This window comes from Mus caroli, chromosome 2 (assembly GCF_900094665.2).
Source record: "Mus caroli chromosome 2, CAROLI_EIJ_v1.1, whole genome shotgun sequence".
Taxonomy (NCBI): Eukaryota; Metazoa; Chordata; class Mammalia; order Rodentia; family Muridae; genus Mus; species Mus caroli.
In genome coordinates this window covers 30,920,195-30,935,561 of record NC_034571.1, presented here as the reverse complement: position 1 = coordinate 30,935,561, position 15,367 = coordinate 30,920,195, and the positions used below count along the sequence as shown (strand labels likewise).

Sequence of the window (15,367 nt, the reverse complement as noted above, 5' to 3'; positions counted from 1 at the left end):
GAGAGAGAGAGAGAGAGAGGGAGGGAGGGAGGGAGGGAGGGAGAGAGAGAGCCCACAAAATCTAGGATCCACAATAACAGAAAACATACAAACATGCATGTTTCTGAGTCTGGCTTATTTCATTTACTCTGAAGACCTCTAGCTGAACCCATTTTCAGGCAGTTTTGTCCTTTGTGGCTGATTAAAACTCCATTGTGTGTATATACTGCAGTTTCTGCATCCGCTTATCTGTTGATGGACAAGCAGACTGGCTCTGAAGCTTGGGTACCATGATTGGCACAATGATAAAGGCGGACCTGGAAGCACCTGTGTGGCATGTACCCCTCTTGGTATATACCGGAGCACTGTATCTGGTTATCCCCTCATAGCTCTGTTTTTAGGACCTTCCATACTGCCTTTCCTAGTGGCTGCACCTATTCATGTCCCCACTGGCAATATCTAAGTTCCATTTCCATACACCGTCATTAGCACTGATTGCCTTTGTTTTCGTTTGGATGATAGCTGTTCTTACCGCAGAGAGATGGACTCTCAATCTCATTGGCATCTCCAGATGGCCAAGGATGTTGAACAGATTTCCATAGGCTCATTAGTCACTTGTGCTCCATTGTTTATGAGCTGTGTCGTCATTTCAGTAGCCAGTTTATTGCTTAGGTTGTTTGGAGTATTTTTGTTTTGTTTTGTTTTAGTACTTAGTTTTAGAAAGTTCTTTTTTTAAAGCTTTTTAAAAATATATTATTTATTTACTATATGTAAGTACACTGTAGCTGTCTTTAGACACCCCACAAGAGGTTCAGATATTATTACAGATGGTTGTGAGCCACCATGTGGTTGCTGGGATTTGAACTCAGGATCTTCGGAAGAGCAGTCGGTGGCTCTTAACCACTGAGCCATCTCTCCAGCCCCTGGAAGTTCTTTATTCTAGATGTTAATTCTCTGTCAAACAAATAGCAAAAAGATTTCTCCTGTTAAGTAAGTCACTTTTCCTCTTGTTTTCTTTGTTCTACAGAAAAAAAATTAATTTTTCAACTATGTTTGTTAGTTCTGGGTATTGTTATTTCCTGGACTGTTGTGGGTCAGTTTGTTTCTTGTTTTTCTGATTTATTGTAATACAGGTTTTCAAAGTTTATTCTGATGAGTCTCGGAAGTTTGTTAATATCTGTAGTAATGTCTGCACTTCATCTCTAGTTTTAGTTTGCCTATTATCTATCCATCATCTATCTTTCATCTACCTGTCTATATGTGCGTAGTCTATCATCTATCTTTCATCTACCTGTCTATATGTGCATAGTCTATCATCTATCTTTCATCTACCTGTCTATATGTGCGTAGTCTATCATCTATCTTTCATCTACCTGTCTATGTGTGCGTAGTCTATCATCTATCTATAAGTATGTAATCTATCCTCTAGCTATCTAATCTAATATAGCTAAGAGTTTTTGAATCTTGTTTTTAGATTAATTTAAAATCAATTGCATGACTGTGTCTTTGGAAGTGGGTGTGTATGTAGCATGAATGCTGGAGCCCATGGTGGTTACAGATGGCTGTGAGCCCCCTGACATGGGTGTAGGTGCCCATCAGGTCCTCTTGCAAAAGCACTACCCGCTCTTTCCCCTGAGCAATGGCTCCATCTCAGGCTCACCTCTTCAGAGAAACAATTCATTCATATTATTCATTTCTTTCCACCTGCTTATTTGAGGTTTGTCTTGTTTGTGTTCTTTAAGAATGTGAAGTGCATTGTTATTTGTGATTTCTGGTGTTTTTTTAATGTTGGCATTTATAACTATAAAGTTCCCCTCAGAACCGCTCCTATGGGTATCCTCCAGGTTATTTTTTATGCTTTATTTCTATTTGATTCTTGGGGCGTTTTCATTTCTCTCCTGGTCTTTGATGACTTGTTCACTAGTCAGTGATGTGTTGTTCAGTCTCCATGTCTGTGTGTTTCCTATAGTTTCTCCCACTACCAACTTGCGATTCGAGTCCACTGTCATTGGACAGAACACAAGAAATCATCTCAGCCTTTTTATTTGGCTAGATATGCTTCATGTCCTAAAAGTGGTGTGTTTCAGACAAATTTCTACACGTTACTGCAAAAAAAAAAAATACGTTTTCTTCAGTGCTTGAGTCGAATATTCCTTGGATGTTTTATTAAATCCATTTGACATAAAATACCATTTAAAAACTAATGTTTCTCAGTTGATTGGGGAGCGGGCTCTGGAAAGGGAATGATACTGAAGACAATCCCTATTACAGTCTTTATGTCGGTCTGTGCCTTCATCTGGGGGTGCTTGGTTTATGTTCTGGGTGTGCTCATGTTCAGCACACATATGTCTAGGATTGCAATGTCTTCCTACTAAATTGTTGCCTTAACTGATACCAAGTAACCTTCCCATCTTTTTGGCTGGTTTTTAAGTTTATTTGTTTCAGGTGTCACGGTAGCTGCACTTGCTGGTCCATCTGCTTGGAATTCCTTTTGGACTCTTCCACTTGAAGGCAGTTTGTCTTTGCCAGGAAGGTGTGCTTCTTGCAGCCAACAGAGAAGTTCCATGTTTAAGATCAGTACACAGTGCTTTTTGATTGGAGATTGAGACTACTGACATTTGGAGTTATTATTAAAAGTTGTATTAGTAAATCCTATTGTTTGCTGCTCTCTGGTCCTCATTTGAGAATTACTGTCCTAGTGTGCCTTATTCTTTCCTCTGGTTTAATGTTGTATCTTTCTCTTCGTGCTGAAGGATCCTTTCGAGTGCCATCTAGGATACTGACGTGATCACAAACTCCTTTAGCCAGTGTTAACTGTTGGGAGGTTTTCTTACACCTTCGTTCTGAGGGATACCTTTGCTGGACATAGTAATCTGGTTTAGCCGTGTCTTTCACAGTTAAAAATGCATCATCCCACACTCTCTGGGCACTTGGAGTTTCTCCCGAGGATGCTGCTGTTACTCTGTGTGCTTTGTTTTTATAAATGATTCTGTGTTTCTGACTTGCACCTTTCAGTCCTGTCTTTGTTCTGTGAATGTGGTGTTTTAGCTATAGTATGCTGCAGGGAGGTCCTTTTCTGAGCCAGTGTATCTGGAATATCAAATGCCTCCTGTGCCCAGAAGTCCATCTCTTTCCCTCGATTTGGAACTTGTTCCATTCTGATTTTGTTGACTATGTTTTCTAGGCCTTTAGCTTGAACTCATCTATTCCCATGAACAATAACTTAGTTTTTTTTCATGGTGTCCCATAAATGGTGTCCGTTCTGTTCACATTGTTATTTTATTATATTCATTATCTGCATTGCCTTAAATCCACACCTTCCACTTGATACACTCTATGGAAAGTGTTCACCTTGAGTTTTTAAATTCATCTTATTGAGGTTTTCATTTCTGGGATTTCAGTTTGATTTTTTTTACTATTACTTTTTATTGATTTCCCCTTTCATATTGGCTTCCTTATTTCAATTCATATTTTTGTATTCTCTTGTAATTCATTCAGGAATTTATTAATGTGTTTTTTAGTTCATTGACCATTTTTATAATCATTTTAAATTCTTTGATTCTTCATCTAATTCCCATTCACTGGCACCCATTTCCATGGCTTGGTAATTTGGGGTGAGTCGTGTTGTGAGTTTGTGTTTCTTTTGTTTCTGCAATTGGATTTAAGCAACTGGGATTAGGTCTCTGGTTATAGTTTTTTAAAATCACCTCTATTTTTTTTCAGTTAAAATATTTCCCCCTTCAAGGGGGACTAAGTCATAGTAGGGCTGAGTTGGCATTCCTCCAACTCTGGGCTGGGGATATAGCCCAGTGGCTACACTCTCATCCCACATGCTCAGGGGACCAGACACAGTCTCTGCTGCTGCTCTGATGGTAGAATTCTAACTGCAGAAGCACCCACAACTGATAAGCAGGCCGGCTATGAAAATGCAGTGAGCGTGTTCTTACTATATTCAAAACAATCACCCTTGCAACTCCAATGCTTTTAGGACAAAGAAGGGTCAAGGACAGTATAGCGTCTATAAGTGTAAGAATGGGGAGGAAATATTGGTTAAGGGGCCTTAAGTCAAATGAGCTGTTAGCATTAAAACATCAGGGGAAGAGTAAGTGGGGACCAATAAAGACGACCAGAGGCGTGAAGCAGCTCCAGTTAGAGGTGGAATGAAAACAGAAAGGATTTTTAAAATGTAACCACAACCTAAAACAGTCGGGTCACCACAAAATGACGTGGGAAGCTCCTGTGCACCTTGGAAGAATAATGTAGTAGGAGGTCTACAGCTTCACATTTAGGTATTAAATGACACATGTTCCTGCATGGTCACATGTCTCAGTACAAGTACAGACTGTCTCCATAAAGCCACGTGTGTGTTCAGGCACAGACCATTTTCATGTGGCCGTCGCACGCACGCGAGCGTGTGCTTGTGTGTGTGTGTGTGTGTGTGTTCAGGCAAGGCTGTCTTTATGTGGTTATTGTGTGTGTGTGTCTGTGTGTGTGTGTCTGTGTGTGTGTGTCTGTGTGTGTGTCTGTGTGTGTGTGTCTGTGTGTGTGTATGTTCAGGCACAGCCCGTTTTTATGTGGTCACCATGTGTGTGTGTTTAGGTACAGACCATCTTCATGTGGTCATCACATGTACAAGGATTCTGTATTCTCTGTGGTCAAACACCTCAGCACAGGGGCGATCCCTCTCCAGTTTGGACACTAACTCCACATCATCTTGGTTTTCCTTTGCCTCTTTGGCTTGGTCTCTTCTCATTAGAGCTGAATCTTTGTGGTGTCTGGTTTCCTGGGTTGATCCCGTGTCATGTGTCTCAGAGCCAGAAAGTGTGGGTTTAGGCCAGGCAGGAAAACAGTAGTGAGGGGAGTCTTGAGGTCCCTGGTGCTAGAAAAGGCTATTGGTGAGCTTTCTGCTGGCACACCCTCTGCAGCTGGAAGCACTTGCCACACTCATCCCTGTTCTGCAGAGCCACTGAGTCTCACTCTTGTCTATGCTTCAGACATTTCAACACTGCATCTACAGGTAGTCTGCCAGAGCCAGAACAGTCCTGATGCTCACCCTGGATTCTCAGAGTGGGCTGTACAGGAGAGAGCTTTGCCTCTAGAACCACCCAGCTCTGTTCCCACTAATCCCAAAGAAGAGACCCTATCACTCAGTGGGCTGTGGCATGGTATTTAGATCCCAGGTTTCTGGCTGGCTGGACTGCAGATCTGCTCAGTCATCCTAGCATTGTTTGTTGTCTCTATGCCCACCTTCTCTGTGTGTGTTTTTGTGTGTATGTGGCTCCTCAATTGCCATCAGCCTTGTTTTTTATGACAGGGTGTCTCATAAAATCACCAGGTAGATTAGGCAGACCAGGCAGCAAGCTCGAGGAATCTAACTCCCAGGTTCTGGGATTACAAGCTCTGACCCAAAACACCCAGGTTTTTTTGTAAAATGGGTTTGGGGCCTTGAACTCTGGACCTCACGCTTGTAAGATAAGGACATTACCAGTTGAGCTATCTTCCCAGTCATCCTCAGAGTTCCTACAGTAAACTTAAGACTTTTTTCATCATGACATTAGACAATAAAGGGCTTTTGGCAAAACTAACTTGCCCTTGCAGCTCTGTGCCATTTTCTTGCTTCTGATCATCGGTTTTCTTGGTTGGGTTTGGAGGACTGGGTTTCACTACGTAGTCCACAGTGACCTTGAAGGTCTGATTGCCAGGCTTTGATACTAGGCTATACCACTTTCCAAATGATGTAGCTTGCAGTATCGTGTTTTGGTGCTAATGAGTTGGCTGTGGTTTGTGGCATGCTGAGTTAGAGTTATGCTTGTTTGTTGTTACCTTTACAGCTACAGCCCAATCAAGTTCCTAGAGAAGAAAGCCCAGTCTCTCACGTGTATCTGCAAGTTGTGTCAAAACACTTTTCAAAATCAAAGAAAATACCAATTACCTATGACAATGGAATTCTCTTCATCCATACAGACAAACCTGTTTACACGCCAGACCAGTCAGGTAGAGTACCAGCCATTTTTGTGGGAAAATTGGCACTGTATTTTTAGACCTTTGGACACATGAAATTGAGTAGAGAAAGGTTTCTACTCTGCCCCCCCACCCAATCAAAGACAGTCGTTAGTTCCCAATGGCTTTTATATTTTCAAATAGCATTTTGGGTTTTAATTATAGAGAAATTTCTAAATAAAGTAAAAAACCAACAAATCCATTTACTGCATTATCAGTTATTTCTAAGTAGATAAAAAGCCTCCTTGAAGCCGGGTGGTGGTGACACACGCCTTTAATCCCAGCCCTTGGGAGGCAGAGGCAGGCGGATTTCTGAGTTTGAGGCCAGCCTAGTCTACAAAATGAGTTGAGTTCTAGAACAGCCAAGGGCTATACAGAGAAACCCTGTCTCGAAAAACAAAAACAAAACAAAAAAAGCCTCCTTGAAGGTTGGTGGTGGCACACACCTATTTAAGCACTGGAGAGGCAGAGGCAGGTGGATCTCTCTGAATTCGAGGCTAGCTTGGTCTACAGAGCTAGTTCTAGGACAGTCAGGGCTACACAAAGAAACCCTGTCGGGAGGTGTGGGGGGGTACCTTCTAAACTGTTAGAACTTACTCATTAGCAAATGGATTTTATTGCAAATAAAATTTTGGCAAAAGAAAAATATTTATTATAGAACTGTGTTCATAAAAATTAGGGGGACAACACCCAACCTGGGGAAACTAGATGTTCAGAAGAGACAGGCAAGACCATGAGACTGTGGATGCTAACATTCAAAGGTTATCTATCAATGAGAGTGTCTGCTCAGACAGTGCCATAGACATGACTCCTGTTACGGAGGGACGGGGAAGTAGCCAGCCTAAACCCTAATTTACACAGAACAGTATGGATGTTTCTCCTCATGCTTACCTGTCTGCAAACTCAGTCACGTCATCTCTCCGTCTTACCAGCACTGGCTTTAAAGCACAGCAAGGATGATCTAAAAGAGATGTGTAGATAGAAGGAGGAAGCGAGGAGATTCCGTTAATCGGAGTGCTTCACTGTAAAGCACCATGCAATGTGCTAATGTAGGTGGTTGTGGATGACCTCAGCGGTGACGTGAATACAGCACCTGCTATGATTGGCTCAGGCAGGAAAAACCTGGGAAGGATGAGGATGCCGTTACCAAAATAGTATGAGCTCTTGACTGGCAAAAGATGACTGGGGGGACTAGAGAGATGGCTGAGCAGTTAAGAATACTGGCACTAATAAACCCAGGTTTGATTCCCAGTACCCACACGTGGCTCACAATTTCTGCAAGTCTGGTCCCAGTGAATCTATCGCCCTCTTCTGGCCTCTGCAGGTATTGCATGCACATTGTACAAAACTCCCTTCCCCAGACACACTTTTTTAAAACTTTTTTTATTAGATATTTTCTTCATTTACATTTCAAATACTATGCCGAAAGTCCCCTATACCCTCCCCCCGCCCTGCTCCCCTACCCATCCACTCCCACTTCTTGGCTCTGGCATTCCCCTGTACTAGGGCATATAAAGTTTGCAAGACCAAGAGGCCTCTCTTCCCAATGATGGCCGACTAGGCCATCTTCTGCTACATATGCAGCTAGAGACACAAGCTCTGGGGGTACTGGTTAGTTCATATTGTTGTTCCACCTATAGGGTTGAGAACCCCTTTAGCTCCTTGGGTACTTTCTCTAGCTCCTCCATTGGGGGCCCTGTGTTCCATCCAATTGATGACTGTAAGCATTCACTTCTGTATTTGCTAGGCACTGGCATAGCCTCACAAGAGACAGCTATATCAGGGTCCTTTCAGCAAAATCTTGCTGGCATGTGCAATAGTGTCTGCATTTGGTGGCTGGTTATGGGATGGATCCCCGGGTGGGGTAGTCTCTGGATGGTCCATCCTTTCATCTTAGCTCCAAACTTTGTCTCTGTAGCTCCTTCCATGGGTATTTTGTTCCCTGTTCTAAGGAGGAATGAAGTATCCACATGTTGGTCTTCCTTCTTCTTGATTTTCTTGTGTTTTGCAAATTTGTATCTTGGGTATTCTAGGTTTCTGGGCTAATATCCACTTATCAGTGAATGCATATCAAGTGACTTCTTTTGTGATTGTGTTACCTCACTCAGGATGATATCCTCCAGATACATCCATTTGCCCAAGAATTTCATAAATTCTTTGTTTTTAATAGCTGAGTAGTACTCCATTGTGTAAATGTACCACATTTTCTGTATCCAATCCTCTGTTGAGGAACATCTGGGTTCTTTCCAGCTTCTGGCTATTATAAATAAGGCTGCTATGAGCATAATGGAGCATGCGTCCTTCTTACCAGTTGGAACATCTTATGGGTATATGCCCAGGAGAGGTATTGCTGGATCCTCTGGTAGTACTATGTTCAATTTTCTGAGGAACCACCAGACTGATTTCCAGAGGGGTTGTACAAGCTTGCAATCCCACCAGCAATGGAGGAGTGTCCCTCTTTCTCCACATCCTCGCCAGCCTCTGCTGTCACCTGAATTTTTGATCTTAGCCATTCTGACTGGTGTGAGGTGGAATCTCAGGGTTGTTTTGATTTGCATTTCCCTGATGATTAAGGATGTTGAATCTTTTTTCAAGTGCTTCTCAGCCCTTCGTTGAGAATTCTTTGTTTAGCTCTATACCCCGTTTTTTAATGTGGTTATTTGAATTTCTAGAGTCCAGCTTCTTGAGCTCTTTGTATATATTGTATATTAGCCCCCTATCAGATTTAGGATTGGTAAAAATCCTTTCCCAATCTGTTGGTGGTCTTTTTGTCTTATTGACAGTATCTTTTGCCTTACAGAAGCTTTGCAATTTTATGAGGTCCCATTTGTCGATTCTTGATCTTGCAGCACAAGCCATTGCTGTTCTGTTCAGGAATTTTTCCCCTGTGCCCATATCTTCGAGGCTCTTCCCCACATTCTCCTCTATAAATTTCAGTGTATCTGGTTTTATGACACTTTTTTTAAGGATGGAAAAAAAATGATGCTTTGTTTACATAAAGGAAAAACCATCGTCTTTTTCATTTTTTCAGCCTAACTCTACATAAAATTAAGTATAACCTCTAACCTTGCCCTCCTATCATAGAGGATGCATCCTGGAAATGGTACCATCCACACTACCCACCACTTAGGGTCATCACTCCTGTATACCAAGTGTGTAGTCTTGTTCCTGAACCCCAGGGCCTTTCTTGGTTGTTAAGGCTTCCTTTGGGAATGGCCTCCTGTTTTCCCAGCAAGACTTGACTGATAAGAAAATCTGGTGTCTTCGCTTACTCTAGATAATGAGATAACTTCTTATAAATACTTTTCCTTTGATGACAGATAGTGAGATAGAGTAGTTAAAGAGCAGACTCTGGCGCCATTTTAACCGGGGTCAGATCCAAGCATAGCTTTTACTGACTGTGTGGTAGTCTGTGAATTCGTTTCTCATAGCCCATCTTCCCCATCTGAAAAAAAGATACTAATACAATTTGTTTCATGGAGTTGTACCAGTTTTTAATGTAGGTGGGTCCTGCCCATAATGGGGGGGGGGTGATGCCCCTGGGCAAATGGCCCTGAATTTATAAAAGCAGGCTAAGCAAGCCAGAAAGAACAAGCCAGTAGGCAGTGTTCCTCCACAGCCCCCGGTTCAGTCCCTGCCTCCAGACTCCTGCCTTAGGTTCCTTCCCTAACTCCCTTCAGTGATGAGGTATCACCTGAGAGTTGTGATCTGGAACAAATTCTTTCCTTTCCATGTTGCTTCGGTCATAGTGTTTTAGCCCCGTTGGATTTTGTAAGTAGAGAAATAACATACTGTCTGAATCAAACTGCCAATTTCCCACTAACTCTGATAAAAAATACCTCATACGCCCATCTAACCATATGGTAGCTACTTGGTAAACAGTTACAGATACAAGTTATTTTACACCAATGGTGTGTTCCCAAAGGCTTCCTGGGGTTGCAATGTATTTAACACATTGAACTGTATTTTAAATTCAATACAAGTAGTCTCTTATATGAATCCCAGGGGTCTCTTTTTTTCAATATACATTTCATTTATGGATTGGGAATACAGTCTTTCAAATGAGAGTTAGCTCATTAAGGACTGTGAAATTTGAAAAAAAAATCTGCCAGGCTTGGTGGCATAAGCCTATAGTCCCAACTACGTGAGAGGCTGAGGCAAGAGGATTATGAGTTCAAGGCCAGCCTGGGTTTCAGGGTGAGTTCGAGACCAGGCTAACTAATTAAATGAAACCCTGACTGAAACGTTAAAGTGAAAAGATAGAGTAAGTAAATAAAGGAAAGATAGAAACAATGTCTGCAGTTTCTGATGATGTTACTTGGTTTTGCAGTAAAGATCAGAGTCTATTCTCTGAGTGACGACCTGAAGCCAGCCAAACGGGAGACTGTCTTAACTTTCATAGTAAGTATTTTCTTTCTATAAATAATACTTTAGCATGTTTATTGAGCAATCTCCCTCCATGATCCCATCCTCACACTACACTAAATCATCTGATGTCACTAAACACCCAATGTGAATGAAGCATTATAGATTTACGTCTCCATGACAGACACATAGGATGCCCGCACAAGCTAAATTAACAAGGGGAGGATGCTGATATAAACCACCAAAACCAATCCTTGGTCTACTTCCTTTTTTAAAAGCACGGCCATCAAGAAGTAATTAAAAGGGCCGGAAAGTTGGCTCCTTGATCAAGTGCTCTTGTTGTTCTTGCAAAGGATCCAGGTTCCATCCCTACACCCACATGAAGGTACACCCCCTCCTCAGACACCAGACACACGTTGGTACACAGATGGACACACTGGCAAGCATTTATGGAATACAATAATGACAAATCTCCATTGCTTGTAAATTATCCATCTTGGATATTCTTTTCGGTAACAGAAAGTGAACTAAGATGTGGTCATCGGTTTCTATTCAAAGGACCCCGAAGGATCAGAAGTTGACACTGTAGAAGAAAATGATTACACCGGAATTATCTCTTTTCCTGACTTCAAGATTCCATCTAATCCCAAGTAAGTACAAAAAAAAATGTTTGTTATTAAACAAATTTTCTCTAAAATGCACATCTGGAACTTTTGGCTGGTAAGGACCTACACAATCAAGTGGAGCCACCTAGTGTTAGCAGAGTGCCATAGATGCAAATGTGAGGTTGCTTCCTGGTAGGGAAAGCCACACCTTCTCAGTGTTAGAATCCAGCAAAGCCCACCACCATCCCAGATAGTCAAGAGACTAGGGCTGGAGGAGCCCAGGGCTTCATCTGCAGCCTGGGAATCAGAGCTCTGTCTGAAACACACATGCACAAACTTTCATTGTGATACCTATTAGCTACCATGTGTCTGTATATTTGAATACAGCTACAATGTTAATGTAGAGTTCTGGAAGCAAAGCAATGTAGAGATGGAGACCCGGTCCTGCTTCTAAGGGAGAACAGCAGAGCATGTATTAGACATGAGCATCTGCAAACAGCTGCTATGGAACCTCAACCTTTATGGTCCTTTCCCCCTTCCTTGTAAAAAAGGAAATCAGCCTGTTTGCATTCTTCTAAAGTATAGGTATTTTATAACTGGGGAGCTTCAGTAAACAGGAAATTTTATTTTATTTTATTTTTGGTTTTTAGAGACAGGGTATCTCTGTGTAGCCCCTGGCTTTCCCGGAGCTCACTCTGTAGACCAGGCTGGCCTCGAATTCATAAATCTGCCTGCCTCTGCCTCCCAAGCACTGGGATTAAAGGCATGAGCCACCACTGCCCAACCGGATAATTTTTCAGTTGTGTACTTTCTTGAAAATACAATGTACTCTACAGTGCAGAATTGAGCTTCTTGCCATTATTGTCATTATCTCAAGCTTTATCTTGTCCCATGACAGTTATGCGTCACTATGAGACTCTATGATTGGCACTGTCCCACCCCAGTACCTTTACACTAGTCACCTCATTTAGCGCATGCTTCACCCTGTCTTCCATGCTGAGCTTCACCTCATCTTCAGGGCGCTGTCTCTGGGTGTGGTCTACCCCCACATTGCCCCTTCGTATTCTCTTTGAGATGCTTACCTCAATGTCTTTATTTATTTTCTTGTTTCTTTTGAGTTTTGCTGTTTGCTTGGCTTTGAGGCAGGGTCTCACTGGAGCTCAGGGTGGCCTGGAATTTACCGACCTCAAACTCCTCCTGTCTCAGCCTCAGTAGCAGCAGCGCCAGGGTTACAGACGGGATGCCTCTCTGCCGGGCTCTTGTCTTTACAGTTTTCGATAGACTGGGAACTCCCTGAGGGCAGCCCTCTTTTGGACTGCTTGTTTCATCTCAGCAGTCATGGGATGAGGTACTTGATAGAGATTTTTTAATTATTGCTGAAGATAACTGCAATGCACACAGTACAGCCAGGACAGCATGTTCTCACTTCACAAAGGAGGCCAAGCGGCTTGGCCTCTTCAAACCTGCTTCTGTACAGAAGCACGAGGACTCCAACTCACATGGGCTGTTAACTCTGAAGACTGTGACACTTCCATGTCATTCTTTATTATCATTATTTTTTAACTAAGTAAGTCTTTTCCTTTTCAGATAAACCCTTGCTTCCAATCATTATTCTATGTATGTAAGGTGTAAACTTTATGATCCGTAGAAGCATGACCTGTGCATTGCATGTTTCTAGAGACGTCACTATGGATTTTCTAATATATTACAGATTGTAATATCGTGTTAACATCCTTAAACTCAAGAATTAAGTAAATTCCGAAGTTATCATCAGTCCTTTAAATCAAACAAAATGACTGTATTAAGATAAAATACCTGGAAAAAATAATGCAATACGTAAAATCTAATTAATAAATCATTTTTATTATCAAAAGAAAAATACTCAACTATTTCTGTTTATTGTTTTAGAATCTCTCACAAAATATTTACATGCCTATGTATTCTAACATCTTTAAATAGGAATTAGTTAAATTATCTATGGCAAAATTAGAAATATTTAATGACATTCATGTTTTTAAATATTTTGCTTCCACAGGTATGGTGTTTGGACAATTAAAGCTAACTATAAGAAGGATTTTACAACAACTGGAACTGCATACTTTGAAATTAAAGAATATGGTAATCTCTAATATTAATATATTATTATAACTAAGAGGGATTTTGCAGTACCTTTGGCATGGCTGGAGGTACCAGAAGAGGGTGGGGGGAGACAGCTGTGTGTAGTCATTGTTTGAGTGGCTAGTGCCTACTTCTAGCTTGCCCCGTCAGCCTTGAAGAAGCCAACTGACCTACCTGGACTGTGTCCTTCATGACAGAGTTGAAAGAAATGTGGTCCCTTGAGGAACTTGGCTTGTTAAAATCCTTCCTAGAATTATAGTCTTGGGATAAATAATTAGATAAAGTGAGTAGAACCCGATAGCTCACTTAGACCTTGGACATACTCCTATTGTGAGATCGGTCATATTACTGGGTCGTGAAGTAACTAGAGTAGCTGAATCTCCCCGTTTCTCATTAGTTTACTCTAGGGGCTCTGTGCTGTGATCAGACTGGGCGTGTCTGCTTAAAGCCACTCTCTCTTTCCTCAGGAGATTCATAAGAAGGGCAGATAGATGCACTGTTAACCATCAGCAGGGAGACAGTGACCAAATCTGCCCTCGTGGGACTCAGCCTTGAAGATTAAGCCCCGGTGCCTTGTTCTGCCTGATCTCACTGCTTCCTGCGTTTGCTGCTTTCTATTGGCGTGCAGATCCCGCCTGTCTCTTATTCTCTGTCTTTGCCCCCAATCCACTCAACTCACCAGGCTTACGCCAAACTCGACAGCAGCCGTCCTAGCACCGCTGTTTATCAGCTGTCTTGCTTAGTATCAGTCAAACAATCTCAGGATGACAGTCATCATAATGTTCACACGGAAAGCACCTACTACTCGCTTTTTACACCTCTACATCCTTAGCTTGAGCTGGCCCTGCTCCTTCTTCAGCATCATTTTATACCACTCTTCCCCGCCCGCCCCCCCCCCCAGCTTTGGAAATATCGCACGTGGTATTTTTCCATTTCCCTCCTGGCCCGGTCGATTCCGCTCACATCTCGTGTCTCAGTCTGATGTTCATTTACTTGGAGAATCTCTCTTTGGCTTTGCTTCCTGGGTAGCATCTCAGCACTCAGTGTACTCTGAGATTATTTACTTATCCTGCTGCAGTTCCACTCGTCCTACGGCTACTGTTGCTGTGGTGACATGCCACAGTCAAAGCAATGTGGGGAAGTTTACACTTCCACATCACAGTTTATCACTGGAGGAAGTCAGGAAGACAGGAACTCAAAACAGGGAAGGAACCTGGAGGCAGGAACCTGATGCAAAGGCCATAGAGGGGTGCTGCGCATTGGCTTGCTCCTCACATCAATTCAGTCTGCTTTTTTATAGAACCCAGGGCCATCAGCCCAGGGGTGGCACCATCCACAGTGGGTGGGGCCCTGCCCCATCAATCACTAACTGAAAAAAAAAAAAAAAACTCTACAAGGCATTTTCTCAATTGAGTGTCCCTCCTCTCAGGTGACTATAGGTTGTATGGAGTTGACCTAAAACTAGCCAGTACTTCCGCCTGCAGCAGATGGGAGCAAATAATAGAGACTCACAGTCAGACATGAGGGAGAGAGAGAGAGAGAGAGAGAGAGAGAGAGAGAGAGACCTTGGAATACACAGCTCTATAGGAGATGTCTCCATCCAATCCCTCCCCTCAGAGCTCAGAGAACCCTACAGAAGAGGAAGCAGAAAGAATGTCAGACCAGAGGGGATGGAGGACACCAGAAAAATAAGGTCCAATAAGTCAACATGAGCAGGGCCTGCATAGGTCTGCACAGGTCCTCTGTGTGTATGGATAGACTGTAGCCTTCAGCTTAGTATGTTTCAAGACTCCTGAGTGTGTGAATGCGTGGGTCTCTAATTCTTGTGTTTTCTCTTGGGCTCTTTTCCTCTGTTGGGTTGCCTTGTCCAGTTTGATGTGGTGGTTTTGGTTTTTTCTTGTTATATCTTATTTTATTATTATCCCTTAGAAGCCTGCTCTTTTCTAATGAGGATGGAAAAAGGGAGTGGATCTGGATGGGAGGGGAGTGGGAGGAACTGGGAGGAGTAGAGGGCGGGGAAACTGTAATTGGGATATACTGTATGAAAAAAGAATGTATGAAAAAAGAATCTATTTTTAATAAAAGGCAGAAAAAAAAAACCTAACTAGCACAAGTACTATGGCCAGAAGTAGCTTGTGGGGGGCGGGGGTTGATTTTTTTTTTTTTTTTTTTTTTTTTTTTTTTTTTTTTTAGATTTCCAGTTCACAGTTCCTGAGAGCAGTCAGTACAGGAACCCACACAGAACCTGAAGCAAAGGCTATGGAAGAACACTTTGGGGCACTGTTTTTCAAGACAGCATT

General features: G+C 42.3%; 1 protein-coding gene across 1 annotated transcript in view; it reads left to right on the top strand.

Annotated features, from left to right (window-relative positions):
* C5 (complement C5) overlaps nucleotides 1–15,367 on the top strand; it is a 77,379-nt gene that overhangs the window by 4,987 nt on the left and 57,025 nt on the right. The window contains exons 3-6 of the mRNA XM_021151753.2: nucleotides 5,811–5,973; nucleotides 10,310–10,380; nucleotides 10,903–10,994; nucleotides 12,985–13,067. Of these exons, the coding sequence (XP_021007412.1) occupies nucleotides 5,811–5,973; nucleotides 10,310–10,380; nucleotides 10,903–10,994; nucleotides 12,985–13,067 (409 nt within the window). The remainder of the gene's footprint in view (nucleotides 1–5,810; nucleotides 5,974–10,309; nucleotides 10,381–10,902; nucleotides 10,995–12,984; nucleotides 13,068–15,367) is intronic.